The sequence below is a fragment of the Ursus americanus genome, chromosome 9 (genome assembly GCF_024610735.1).
Source record: "Ursus americanus isolate L20-20 chromosome 9, mUrsAme1.1.p, whole genome shotgun sequence".
In the NCBI taxonomy this organism is placed as follows: domain Eukaryota; kingdom Metazoa; phylum Chordata; class Mammalia; order Carnivora; family Ursidae; genus Ursus; species Ursus americanus.
Genome location: NC_142135.1, coordinates 40,988,055 through 41,003,026, shown reverse-complemented (window position 1 = coordinate 41,003,026; position 14,972 = coordinate 40,988,055). Strand labels below are relative to the sequence as shown.

At 38.8% G+C, this 14,972-nt stretch overlaps 1 protein-coding gene across 3 annotated transcripts in view; it reads left to right on the top strand.

Moving 5' to 3' along the window:
- The first annotated feature begins 113 nt into the window (after positions 1-113).
- TMEM67 (transmembrane protein 67) overlaps positions 114-14,972 on the top strand; it is a 56,018-nt gene continuing 41,159 nt past the window's right edge. For 2 of the 3 annotated variants that reach the window (XM_087864730.1, XM_045805956.2), the window contains exons 1-2: positions 11,531-11,787; positions 13,387-13,475. In XM_087864730.1, the coding sequence (XP_087720856.1) occupies positions 11,562-11,787; positions 13,387-13,475 (315 nt within the window). In that variant the 5' untranslated portion in view covers positions 11,531-11,561. Of the gene's footprint in view, positions 215-11,530; positions 11,788-13,386; positions 13,476-14,972 lie in introns of those variants that run through there. The other variant, XM_087864731.1, reaches the window with a different exon arrangement.

Genomic DNA, 14,972 nt, shown 5'->3' with positions numbered 1-14,972 from the left:
GCGCAGGCGTCTTGACGCTCACCCGCTTCCCGTTGTCAGGGGAAGAGAGGCGGTGCCCGCGAGTGCACCATCCCGCCCTGGGTTTGCTGAGCTTCTGCGCATGTTCAGATTCCAGCCAATCCGGGAGCCTCCGCCAAAGAGAGGAGAGATTCCTAGACAAAGTTCGGGGCCAATTCGTTGTGGTAATGAGAAGCTTCAATAAATAATTGCTGAGGTACGTTGGACAAACGTTCGAGATTTCCAGGAGTTAAGGAAAGAGATGCAAAAACAGAGAAAAGCTGACGATTTCTTTCTCTCTTCACCTCTGCGGTTATTGTGTAATGTAAGCATCTTCTGAAAGGCTCTTTACTAAAAGGACACAAAAATGTTAGTTTTACTGCCTTAGATGTTCGGCAGGTACGATGCTAACACACAGGGGGCTTAATAAATGCATGCCTATAGATACTAATAATTTTATGGAGCAATTTTTTACGTTTGTTGTTTCTACTTTCTAATTTTTTGAAACATGAGAGCAGATAGACCAAACTTGAAAAAATGGTAAGTGAAAAGCACAATTAGAGAACAGGGATGTTCTGTGATGCCGGCCACGTAATAGGTGATGTGGATATTGGTTTGTGCAGCTTGTGCAGCCCACCAATTTTATAACTACATGATGTATTTGTGAGTGGAGTCAAAGCTCACTAAGAAAGCAGAAACTATATCTTTACAAGTTGGAGATGAAAAAAATGAGTCTTCAATCTCTCTGATAGGATTGTGAGAAAGAAGAGATAGTCTAACAAGTGAATAAAAGGTAGTTCACGGAATGAGAGCCACCATTTACTCACTTGAGCAAATTATTTAGCCTCGCCATGCCTCAGTTTCCTCATCTGTAAAATGGGGATAATAGCCTCTACCCCATGGGGTTGCCATAAATATTAAATGAGTTAACATATGTAAAACCCGAGACTAGGCAAGTATTAGTGGCTTGTTTCAAATGTCAAGGTGATCCATATACAAGCAAAGGATAGCACTTTGGAAAGCTAGGCTCACTGAGTAGATAGCATTTATCTTGATTATTTCTCATAGTCCAGTTTGGTCCTAGGGGAACCTGACCTCAAAAGCTAAAATTTATAGAGGGCTTACTATGTGGCAAGCCCTGTGCATTATCTCATTGTATTCTTACAACCACTTTCAGAAGTAGGTACTATTATTTTTCCTATTTTACAGATAAGGGAAACTGGAACATAAAGGATTGCACAGCTTGCTCAAAGCTACAGAGATAGTGCAAGGTAAAGCCAAGAATTGAACCCTGGTCATTTGCCCCCAGAGGCCACAGGGGGAGGATTCTGTCCTTTGAGGCAGACTCCCTTTAAACAAGCACACAGAACCAACACTCCAGAATGTCAATATTGTCAATATTAATTCACAAGAAGAAACACTGGTAAAGTGGACCTGAGATCAACTCTGGCTGACCAGCACTTTTCCTGGCCTGTATATGCTCTCCATATGAAATTAAATGCTCAGAGGGTTGTTTGCTAAACATGGAAATGGAATGAGGAGGTACCTAATCTCAAAAAGTGGTTCTCAGTTAAACGGTACTTGGAAGCATTCTCACCTGTGTTAACAAAAATAATAGCTATCATTTATTGAGTGCTTACTATAAAGCTAATCTGAACAAGTGTGCTAGGTCAGACTCTCTCTTTTGGACAAGCTTAGGTATTGTCAGCCTCTTTTACTCTTTGGGGATGACTATTCCCTTCTACACACACATACTTTTCTCCACAAACAGGACACTATAGTGAATGCCTGTCTTTTCTAGTCTGCCTTCTGCCTTTCTCAGATAATACCATTACAGTCAAAACCAGAAAATTCCAGTTGAGGTAATTGGGTTTAATTACATGGCATTCTGGTTATTGGATAGTTTCTTGAACCTTTAGTATGTCAACATGGAAACCTAATCATTTTAGAGAACAGAAAGAAAAGTAAGTTTCTGGAACAACAAAACAGAAGACTATATCCTAAAATATGGTAACAACACTGAGCCATGAGCATTCCATGGCTCTGCCTGGGCATCTAGCCTCTCCAAGCTTTTTACATCTACATCACCCCCTACCCTCCTGAATGATTTTGCTATCAGTTTTTAGCAGCCCTTCCAAGCTCTTCAACAACTACAAGAACAGCCTTTCGTCACTTGGTCTTAAAGATTCCTTGATTTTCTCAACTGCAAAGACCTTTATTCCTCTTGCACACTTTGACTTCCGTTCAATTCAACTGGCATTTATTGAGCACAGACTGTGTGTAAAGCACCTTGCCAAGGCTCCTGAAAGACTGGGGTGAAGAACTCACAGTCCCCTTTCCTCAAGAAGCTTATACTATAGCAGAAGAGACAGGGCACATGCCATCACACACAGGAGGGCATATAGAGCATGGAGATTAAGACTGGGCTCTTGAATCAGGCAGATCCAAGTTTAAATCCCAGCTCTGCCACTTCATGACTGTGAACAATTTCCTTATCCTTAAACTTGTCCATTTGTAGGGTGAAGATAACAGTAATCACCATTCAGGGCCATTTTTGAGGACTAAATGATACAGTGCTTATAATTTCAAAGACAGAATGTAAGGAGAAAGCCAAAAATATAATATATGATATGATATGATATGATATATGATATGATATAAAATAATAAAATAAAATCTAGAAGACTTTGTGTTGGAGGAGGCAGTATCCTGCATGTAGTCTTTCAGCCCCCTCTCAGCTGCATAAGAATGAGCTTTGGGTCTGGAACACTTCTTTGCCAAGAGTTAAAGACCCCACACAGACTGCTCCTGGCCTGTCACCTTCTGTAGGGTTATCCTTCCTTGTTTTGGGCTCACTAACTACTCTTGTCTGTGTTTCAAGTATGTACATTATGTGTCACTTGGTTAACCCACTGTTATATCTGTCCCCTGAGGAGAGAGGCCAGGTTGCTTCCACTGCAGCATGAGAGGGGTGTGGCACATAGGCCATTTGCCTTGTGTCAGTGGCCAGGAGAGACCCATTGGCCATGAGGGACTGACACCACGATTGAAACTGATCCTGCTCTATCCCTTCCCTATGTAAGTAAAGTGTGGTCCATCCAGTGTTTGACTACATTTTATTTCCCTTGGTGACTCCAAAACCAAGATGCAACGGGCAGAAATGTTTGGAGTCCTCCCCTGAGACTGGTTACTGGTGCATGTAACACAAAAATTTTGTGGACACAAAAAAATTCTGTCTCTTATGACTGGCTAGAGCCTACTCCAGGCTTAATCCACATTGGTCCTCTGCCCCCTTCCCAGGGATGAAATGAGAGGAGACAGCATTGAGATCCCCTTAGAGTTTAGAAGATGATAATAAACTAGAGAATGAAGGAATGTAGCACGTTTTTCCACTGCAACAAATGTGTATTAAATGTATTATGCACAACTCCAAGTACTAAGGAGACAATGGGGAACAAAATTGGACATGATCCTTACTCTCATAAATCTTGTCATACAGGAGAGGACAGGAAAACTAGCAAAAGAATTATTCAACTAAATGTAAATTTACAGCAGGGACAAGAGCTATAAAAGGGAAATACATGATGCCGTGAGAGTATTTCACAGAAGGGCCTGGCCTGATTACAAAAGGCAGGAGGAGTTTCTTAAAGAAGTGGCAGATGAGCTGGAGGGAAAGGGGAGAGTTAATGAAGTAAATGGAAATTTCCAGGGAGGGGGAGGAAAGAGGGGTGGTCCATGCAAAGAGGTACACAGGCTTAGCAGCATTTAGAGAGCTGAAAGAAGACCAATGCAGGTAGAATGCACAGGAGTGCACAGGACAATGAAAGGATACAGGAAGAAGTCAGACCCTGCTGGGAGTTGGGGTTCATGCTCAAGACTTTGAGCTTCCCCCTGGAAAAAAACAATTTAAGCAGAGAGGTGACATACTAGACTTGCATTTCAAAAGATTACTGCAGCTGAGGTATGGAGAATGGATTAGAAGGTGGCAAGAGTATGTGTATGAGGACAGGTTAACAGGTTTTTTTTATTTCCAGTTTAAGGTGACAGTTTGAACACAGGTATTTACTTCCACTCCTTCCAGAAATCCTAATAAAATAATAGAAAAGGAACTTTTGAAAGAAGCAAAAACTGACACGAATGCAGATACTAGAGTAGAAGGCAACAACGATAAAACTTTTTGAGCAGGAAACAGATGGATAGGTCTTTTGTGAATCCAGGAGGGCTGACTCCTAAATTGACAGAAAAGCTAAGAAGCAACCTGATATAAATAAGTCCTAAAAGCCTTAGAAGTCCTCAATATCTTCTGTTGGGGAAGGAGGTGAAAACAGTTGGTTGAACATTAATTTGTAAAGCCCTAAAGACCCTCACTTAAGACTCCTTCTTTCCAGTACCAAGAAACCTCTCTATCCCCCACTACAGCAGAAGACTGAAAGTTTATTCTCTGGAAAGAGTATGACTGGGGGACAATGGGTACAAATGAGATCAAGGGTTCTATTATATAAAAGAAGGATAGTATGTTAATGATGAAACTGAATTATGAAACTCACACCCTCTTTCCCCACTAAACTGGGCAGCCAGGCTTAAATTCTCCAGGAAGAAGGTTCTTTCTGGAGAATCTGATCAGCACAACAAGAGACAAGAAAGAAAAAATACTGACATGGGTGAATGCCCAAAGAAACAGCCCAGGCAAATCACCCTACACATTGTAGCCCAGTGAAGAAGCCCCACTTGTCCTTCCCTTGATCTTAGCCAAAAGTGATTCCCAACTGTCCTTGTAGAGCTTCCTATTAGCTTTTTAGTGTGCCCCAGTCTAATATGCATACATTACATATATAAACATACATATACATAGATATAATACACATAATATAATACACATAAATAACAAAGGGTCACCAGATTTATGAGTAAATGCTCTCATACAAAACATAACTTTGAAAAAACAGAGATTGTGCAGACAGAAGAAAACTTTGAAACACTATCATTTAATATACTCAAAGAAATAAAATATTGCATTCATGAAAGAATACCAGAATGTTATAAATGAGATATAGTCAGAAAATAAAAAAGAGCTCTTAGAAATTGAATTAATATAGTGGAAATGAAAAATTCAAGGGAATGTTTGAAAATTTTCCAGAAAGCAGAGCAAAACAAAATAAAATGGAAAAAATAATATAAGAAAATTAGAGAAACAGTCTAGGAGGTCCAATATCTGAAAATAGGGTATCCAGAAAGAGAGAATAGGAAAAAATGAAAGATATTCAGAGGAACAATTAAAATCCAACAAGTGTTCAACACAAAAAAAGACAATGAAATTCCCCTGGGGCGCCTGGGTGGCTCAGTCGAGTCTGACTCTTGGTTTCAGCTCAGGTCATGATCTCAGGTTTGTGAGACAGAGCCCCACACTGGAGTCTGCTTGAGATCCTCCCCCTCTGCCCCCAACTCATGCACGTGCTTTCTCTCTCGCAATTGCTCTCTCTCTCTCAAATAAATAAAATCCTTTTAAAAAAATACAATGAAATACCCCAAGACACATCACTGTAAAATTAAGAAAAATGAGGACAGAGGAACATCCTCAAGACTTCCAGAAGGTAAAAACAAATTTAAACACAAAATACTAAGAATCAAAATGGCAGATTTTTCAACAGCGATGTTAGAAACCAAAAGAAAAGGAAGCAGTGCCTCCAAAGTTCTGAGGGGATTTTTCCAAACTAGAACTTCATACCCAAGTAAACTATTAAGTAACTGTGAAGGAAGAATAAAGATATTTGCAGATATGCAGGTCTCAAAAATTTACATCTTATACATATTTTATCAGGAAGCTGATGAAGTATTTACTCTATCCAAAGAAGGAAGTAAACCAAGAAAGAAGAGAATATGCAGTACACATAACTTGAGATCTCTCTTGAACATCACTCCACTTTCCTCTTCCAGTTTAATAGATTGCATTGTCTTTTCATTCTTGGTTTATGTCCTTTAGAGGCCACATAACAGTGCTTAAGAACATAGATGCCTGAGGCGGGCCTGGGTCAGTTAAGCATCTGCCTTCAGCTCAGGTCATGATTTCAGGGTCCTAGGATCGAGCCCCATGTCAGGCTCCCTGCTCAGTGGGAGTCTGCTTCTCCCTCTCCCTCTGCCTGCCACTCCCCCAGCTTATTTTCTCTCTCACTCTCTCTGTCAAATAAATGGATAAAATCTAAAGAAAAAAAAACAGTGAAATATTACCTCACACCTGTTAGACTGGTTATTATAAAAAAGGAAACAAATTTTGGTGAGGATGTAGAGAAAAGGAAACCTCTGTGTGCTGTTGGTGAGAATTTAAATTGGTACAGCCATCATGGAACCCTCTATGAAGGTTTCTCTAAAAATTAAAAAGAGAACTATTATATGATCCAGCAATTCTACTTCTGGGTATTTATCTGAAGAAGATGGAAACAGTAACTCAAAAAGATATATGCACCCTCACACTCATTGTAACATTACAGTAACCAAGATATGGAAACATTGGAAACAACCTAAGTGCCCAATGATGGATGAATGAATAAAGAAAATGTGATTATACATACATATATAAGAATATTATTCAATCATAAAAAAGAATACAATCTTGCCATTTGCAACAATATGGATGGACCTTGAGGCATTATGCTAAGTAAAGTTAAGTCTGACAGAGAAAGACAAATACTATATGATCTCACTCGTGGAATCTATCTAAAAAATGACCTAGGGGCGCCTGGGTGGCACAGCGGTTAAGCGTCTGCCTTCGGCTCAGGGCGTGATCCTGGCGTTGTGGGATCGAGCCCCACATCGGGCTCCTCTGCTGTGAGCCTGCTTCTTCCTCTCCCACTCCTCCTGCTTGTGTTCCCTCTCTTGCTGGCTGTCTCTATCTCTGTCGAATAAATAAATAAAATCTTTTAAAAAATAAATAAATAAATAAATAATGACCCCAAAAGCCCCAAACATAGATACTGAGAACAGATTGGTGGTTTTCAGACGTGGGGGGTAGAGAGTAGGTGAAATGGGTGAAGAAAGTGAAAAAGTATAAACTAGAATAATTAAGTCACAGCATGGTGACTATAGTTAATAAAACTGTATTGCATATTTGCAAGTTGCTAAGAGTAGATCTTAAAAGTTCTCATTACAAGAAAAAAATTTTGTGACTATATGGTGATGGATGTTAACTAGACTTACTGTTATGATCATTTCTCAATATATACAAATACTGAATCATGTTGTACACTGGAAACTAATATAATGTTATATATCAATTATACCTAAATAAAAAAGCAAAATAATTGATAACATTGAAAAATTAAGGTTTAAAATAGGTCATTGCTGTAATTCATATGGGTGAAGGTAGCACTTTAGGATGATAGTGATGTAGAAGTTAAGAAAAGTAAAAGAATTCAAGAGATATTTGGGCAATTAATTCAAGAGCTATTTAGAAGATAAAAAAATCAAGAAGTTTAGACTGAAATGGGAAGATGAAGAAAAGCATCAAAAGCGACTCTTAGATTTTTGGTCTGTATTATAGGTGGGATGATGTTGCCATTAACTGAAATATAAAACACTGGAAGAAGACAAGGTTGGAGGTGGGGGAGAGATGGAGTTCATGGGTTATTTTTGGACACCTTGAATTAAAGATGCTTCATTCCACCCAAATGGAGTTTTTGAGCAAGCAGTGGAAGTTCTGTTCAGAGCTCAGGAAAGATACTTGGCTTGGATATAAATAAATACGTGAGTCATCTGCAAAAAGTGGTCAATGATGTCAAGGACATGGTTGACATCATCCACAGGGAAACCAAAGTATGTGAAGAGACATAGGACTGAGCCTTCAGGGATTCTTCATATAATAGTTAGGTAAAGGAAGCTGAGCCAACAAAGGGCAAAGAGCAGGAATAACCAGAAAATTTATTCTAGAAATAACCTGGAGAAAAACTGGGAGAATGTTCCATCATGGAAGCCAAGTTCAGCATAGAACATATTGAATGTGATGCAGCAGTTCTAGTAGGAACTAGAGTAACACCAAGAGTCTGAAGATTGGGAAAGAGAGCAGGGCTTACCACACAAAGTGCCCTGACCGTAAGATCTTGATCTCACTAATTCCCTTTTCTGACCACAACCTCCATTTCTGCACTTTGCATTTTTTTTATCACATTCTTTGTAACATTTTAATTAATTAATCCCCCTCATGGGCTTACTTGCCTTTCCCTTTTCTTTATTCATGCCCAGGAAAGCACAGCCAGGGATTCAAGAGCAGCAGTAAAGAATCAGGGTCAAAAGTTTGCGCTCTGGTATCAAACTACCAGAGTTAGAATCATGATCTGAGCATGACCTTAAGAAGTCATATATTGCTTTCTAAGTCTTGGTTTTCTCATCTGTAAAGTAGAAGTGATTATAATGATCCCAATCTTGTTAAATGAGATACTGCAGTGCCTGACACATGAAAACAAGCAATTAATATCAATTATTTAAATTATTATATGGTCTCAACTCCCACAAACAGGTAATTCCTATAACTTTTTTTAAAGATTTTATTCATTTATTTGAGAGACAGAGAGAGAGTGAGTGACAGAGAGAACGAGCAGGGGTGGGGAAGGGCAGAGGGAGAGGGAGAAGCGACTCCCTCCCATGCAGGGAGCCCGCTGAGGGACTTGATCCCAGAACCCTGGGATCATGACCCGAGCCAAAGGCAGACACTCAACCAACTGAGCTACCCAGGTGCCCCAATTCCTATACCTTTAATTTCTACCTTTAATTTTTTTCTGTATTCAATAAGAAGCTTTTATCTGTTCCCAGACATTTCCTATCTTCCTATACTGTCACAATCCACCTAGTCACCAAGGTCAGAAACTGAGTGATCCTTGTTTTTGTTTCTTCTCTTTTGTTTCTTTGTCCAAGTCATAACATTCTCGTGATTATTCCTCCTATACAGCTCTTCCATTCATCCTCTCCTGCCTCTCCCTTCTTCCATTGCCCTAATTTTGTTAATGTAGGTAAGACATGGCGCAGTATCTATCTCACTGTAGGTGTTCAATAAGCATTTGTATACTCTTTGAACGCATCCTCTCATGGTTTTTGGTACACTCCATAAGCTGACATTAAACCATGTTCTCCTAGTCCATCCACTTCTAAGGATAATTCTCTCAGATTTTAGCTGGGTGATACTGGGTATGTCTTTGAGCCTGATAAATGCACTGTCTATTCATAGGGCTTTAAAAAGATTGAAATAATGCATGTAAGAGGTTTAGCATAATACATGACACAGAGAAAGCATTTGCTTTCATTTTTTTAAAGAAACAGTGGAAATATCTCTGGTTCAGCTCATTTTCTTCTTCCTGTCTTAAATCTGAATGTTGATATCTGGTGTAAGGGAAGCACACTGCAACTAAGAGGGAAAAGCCAAGAAAACTACAGCGATGACTGTCTGACATCATTGAATGAAGACCAGTGACCACCTATATCTAGACTTCTCATGTTTGTTTCTGTTTAAGCCATTGTGAACTGGCTTAAACTACCTGATCTATTTACTTGCAGCAAAAATATCCCTCATGATACAGTGTCAATTTACTCTTAACAGTTTTAGCTAACATTCTTTCTGCTATCCTTGTAAGCAGTTTATACAGATGAACCCACAGTATCTACAGTTATGGCAAACCTAACTGTATTTTGAATCCTTTCACTACAACTAAGCGTTTTATTTAGCTCTTTGGAGCAGTTTTGTCAGGTAAAGTGCCCAAAGGTCTTAGACAATCATAGTTTCACTGTCTGTGGTATACAATGTCAGCATCATCTTGTTAACTAAAGGCAATAGGTTTGTCCTACATGTGGAATGCCAGAATCTTTCTCTGTCTATTCTACAAAGAAGCCACTTAATAAATTGAAAAGATAGCAGGTTGTGGAGTTGGCCAGATGGAGATAAATTCTAGTCCCACCACTTCCTAAAATGTAACTTTCTTCATCCTCAAGGTGTTGTTGTTGTTCTTCTTCTTCTTCTCCTTTTTTTTTTTTTTTTGGTTAAAGGATAAAAAAAGGATACAATTCCCTCAAAGGACTGTAATGAAGAATTAAGATGAATGCTGCCAAGAACTTAGTATAGTACATGGTGTGGGACACAAGGAAAACCATCATGAAAGGGAGCTCTTTTATTGCTTTAATTACATAGTAGGCAATGAGCAAATATCCCTTCCACAGAGCATATAACAGTATGCACTTAATTAAAGAAGACTAGAATTAAAAATCACCCATACAAAGCTTTTGCAGATTAATCTCAATAATTCTGACCATACCCTTTCTGAGTACCCATTAACATTTGTATAGTCACATGTATTTTTTTAAATCTTATTCGTGATTTTCACTACCAACTAGACACTGCAACAATGCATAGTTACTCAAAAACACTTTTTAGAATTCATCTTTAAGGAAGAGTTTTCAGAACCTATTTCTCCTGTGTCCTGTATCATAGATATTAGTGACTTGAGTGAATGCTGGGAAGGCCACATGAGAAATACTAGGCCTCTAGTATACTAAGCCATCTAATTTAACTTAGATGCATTTTCCATATGCATTAAGAAGTGTGTGTGTGTGTGTGTGTGTGTGCGCGCGCACGTATGTATTTTCCTTAATAGTGACAAATCATTTTTATTACGAAAAAATTTTTTGAGAAAGCCAAAAGTTGTTTCAAGCTATTACTGATGAATAATAAGGTGGCTAAAAATTATGCTGGGTAATTATATTGGGAGAGTGAAGGTGTGAGAACAAAATAAAACAGTAAAAAAAAAAAACAGAAGTGAGATTTAAATATTAAAGCATAAAATTTTCTTTTAAGATCTATAAACTGGCTCTAAAGGTAATTCTAAAATGTTTTGAAGATAACAGCCTGCAAGGGTGCTTGCTTTGAAAGGCAGCATTAATATATGCGTAAATTTGGTTAAAAAGTAGCTTCCTTCATTATTCACAAAAGACAATCTCATTATATATGCATGATTTCCTTTATCCACAACAAGGAAACTAGAAACCCAAAGAAAAGATCTGCCAGGAAAGATCTTTTTTGAGTGTTTAAGCTAGTCTTCTAGCATTGCAGATTTCAAATCAGCGGGCTTTTTTCTACTTTTTTGACAAACGTATTTTGACAAATACATTGTTGGAATGACTCCTTTAACGCGAAAATGGCCTGATCTGAATATATTCTGACGTAAACATCATTCAAAAGCGTAATGAAACAACTTACTCGTAACTTGTGTGATACAATCAGATACTGTCTTTGCTGTGGTGTTCTCTTTTCCGACCCCCTAAACTGATATCACATCCCGGTAATGCGTCGCGTCTCAGAGTTTGAAACACATTTTAAACAGCTAGTTGCACCCGCCAGCCTACAGGGTTGGCTTACCTCCCTAACCCACCCTTTCCCAGACCAGCCAGCTTCCGCGGCTTTGCTCACCTAGCAACCAGGCAGCGACGCAGACACTTCCGGAACCCCAGGTGGAGTTGTCCAATCGGCTCTACAGATTCGCCGCAGCGACTGATGGGGCGCCAGAGGCTGCGCGGCGGCCGGCGTCTGCACCATGGTGACGGGCGGCGGTGGGGCCAGGATGGCCATGGCGGCTTGGTCTGTCTTATCCGCGGCGGCCGTGAATGTATTCCTCCTGTGGGTCTTTCCTCGAGTCTCACGTGCCCAGACCTTCTCCTTTCCATTCCTGCAGCCGGAGTCGTGCGGCCACAGCCAGTACTTCGATATCTCCGCGCTGTCCTGTGTCCCGTGCGGAGCCAACCAGAGGCGGGACGCCGGAGGTGAGACGGTTCAGGGTGGGCCTTAGCTAAAGTTCCAACACTCCAGCCCTGTTGCTGCCCCCAGTCCCCGGCGTCTCTGAAACACCTTTTCGTCTGCGGGAAGATGTTTCAGGAAAGTTAACCGCCAGTGCCTGAGAGATGGGTTTCCTTGGAGGATTGCAGCTTGCACACAGATGAGGTTGGGGAACCCAGAGTAAGCTACCGGGTGAGCCAAGAGTCAATACTGAATTTCTCCGCGCCAGTCTCCTACTTCTCATCAGAGGGGTCTTTCGGGAGGCACCTGGAAAGTCGCCTACCAAAGACAGAAAAGAAATAGAGAAGTAACGCAGTGTAGAGGAGTAGGTCACAGGACAGGTTGGGGAGGGAATGAAATGAACGCTTATAAACTTTGTTAGCTCTTTATCTAGCTTTTCAAATCACAGAAACCTAGAGCTAGAAGGGACCTTAACCAGGATCAGGTCCAGTCTTCTCATTTTACAGATAAGGAAATAGAAGCCCAGTTGATGTTGTAATATCTTCTTTGTCACCTAAATTGTGGATTGGAAGAATTGGTGTCTGTTTGTCCTCAGTTTCGACCCGTGTGTTTCCGCTATATCGTGTGTCCTTAATACAGATTTCCTTAGGACTTATACCCTTTATTATTGAATATTACTAATTGCCCTTGAAGTCTCTTTAGATTAAGCTTATTTCTTTTTTCTTGAAACTTCCATTATGTGGTCCTAGTTCTCACTGAAACTGCTCAGAATAAGACTTTTTCCATATTCTAAAGTCTAGGATGTTTTCAATCTTGATTTGTTAACTTTCTGCCATCTTCAAATCTGGTATATCCTCATTTAAGCCATCACATAAGACTGGTCAGGCTCCTCAGGTGAGGAAATATGAATGAGAAGGCGCTTCACACTCTTAAAGTGTAAGGTCTTAGCTTCATACTTATGAACCCAAATATCGCATGCATTCTACCACATAGATTCCTGTGGGATCTGTTTCCACTTGATGTCTCCTTAGAAAATGTTGTCCTTACCTATCCAGTAAGTTGAATAATGGTTATCTTATAACATCTACTGTCTGTCCAGAGGAAAACAGTGATTTATTTGAATCAAGGTAACTTTGCTAATAAGGTTTTGTTTTGACAAAGTAAATTTGAAGTCATTGAATATGTGTATGGTTGGATGAAATAGAACTGTAAAACTTCTCATAACAGTTAATGAATAGTTTGATTATTAAAATTAAAGTTCAGTACTTTAATAGTTCAGTTACGCCTGCAGTTAAAGTGGTAGCAAACAGAATACCTACTGTGTGCCATACACATTCTAAGACCTTTCCATATAACAGCTCGTTTAATACTCATACCAACCCTATGAGGTAAGTACTGTTATTGTCCCCATTTTGGCGAAGTGGAAACCTAGGCACAAAGTTCAGTAACTTGCTCAAGTTCACACAGTTAAATAGCAGAATTAAGATTGGAACCCACATAGTATGTTTCTGGATTTGCTCTTAACAGATATACTGCTTTTCAAGATCTTAAGAATATTGAAAGTTTCCCTATCTTGGAGTTTTATTTTTATTTACTAAGGTCAAAATTGGCTCTTTTCTTTTTAGGAACTTCATGTATGTGTCTACCAGGATTTCAGATGATCTCTAATAACGGAGGACCTGATTTTATTTGTAAAAAGTGCCCAGAAAACATGGTACCAAATATTTACTTTAAAATAATTTTACTGTAAAAGGTAGTAAATTGAATGTCTTTATTTATTTTAAATATTTTATTTTTTCATTTTAGAGAAAGCACAAGTCAGGGGATGGGCAGAGGGAGAGGGAGAGAGAATCCTTGAGCAGACTCCCTGCTGAGTGTGGGACCTCACGCAGGGTTCAATCTCAGTACCCTGGATCATAACCTGAACTGAAATCAAGAGCCGGCCGCTTAACCAAATGAGCCACCCAGGCACCCCTTAAATGTCTTTATTTTTTAAACTATGTTTTAATGCTGTACTCTAATATGTTCCCAAACTTTAAAACTATTAATTTTGTTTTTACTAGAGTAAATTTTGAGTGATCAGTGAAATTTTATGCAAACTTGGAAAAACAAATGTATTGCCTTAGTTTTTAAAATCTGAAATTTAAAAAAACACAAAGCTGTGAAAATTTGTGTCTTTATATTTTCTCATAGAGTAACTCAGTGTTTTTATAACGATAATATAAAGAGCAAGTTGCGATGTCTGTATATTTTGACTGGTACAGATTGAGTTCTGTGTCTTGGACCTGTTGTGTGAACAGTTTTATAACAATTCACGTTCATAATGATACCTAAGTCGTGATAAGTTCACGAAATGCCAATTGCATCATTAAATGGGTTAAATATTATCTATTGCTGTTTTGTTAGTCATTATATCATAATTTTTGGAAAATTAGCAAATTAATTACTATATATCATGATTCTTAATTAACAGAAATACATTTTCTAATCATCTTCAATAATTAGGAGTCTTTGGGGTACTTGGGTGGCTTATGGGGTGGCTTAGTCGGATAAGCGTCTTGCCTTCAGCTCAGGTCATGTTCCCAGGGTCCTGGGATTGAGCCCCATGTCAGGCTCTCTGCTTAGTGGGAAGCTTGCTTCTCCTCCCTCTGCCTGCTGGTCCCCCTCCTTGTGCTAACTCTCTTTCTCTGTGTCAAATAAATATAGTCTTCAAAAAAAAAATAGAGGAGTCTTTGTGAGGCAGTTCTTTTATAGTACTTTTGTGTCTTATTATCTAGATAAAAAAATTGAATCTTGCAATTTAATAGTTTAAATTACTATTAAATTAATTACTATTAAGTTAATAGTTTAATTTACCAGTTGTCCTAATTTCTGGCTAATTTGATTTAATTTATAAGTTTGATTATTACTCTATGATTATTACTTTAATACTTATTTTATACTTTTGGAAATATTGACCATTGCTGAATTATCAATGATAAAAAGCTGCTAATATGAAATGGCTGCAAAGCAAATTTATTTTTCAGTGAAATTACAAAATGATCGTAATTTTTAAATAGTCCTCTATAATGTACTGCCAAATATAAGAGCATTTCTTGATATAGCCAGTCTTTTCAATCAAAATTAAAAATAATTTCTTATTGTTTTGTTATTACCATTTGTTCTCTATTCATTTTGGTTACATCCATATTTGTTTTTGCCCCAGGTTTAG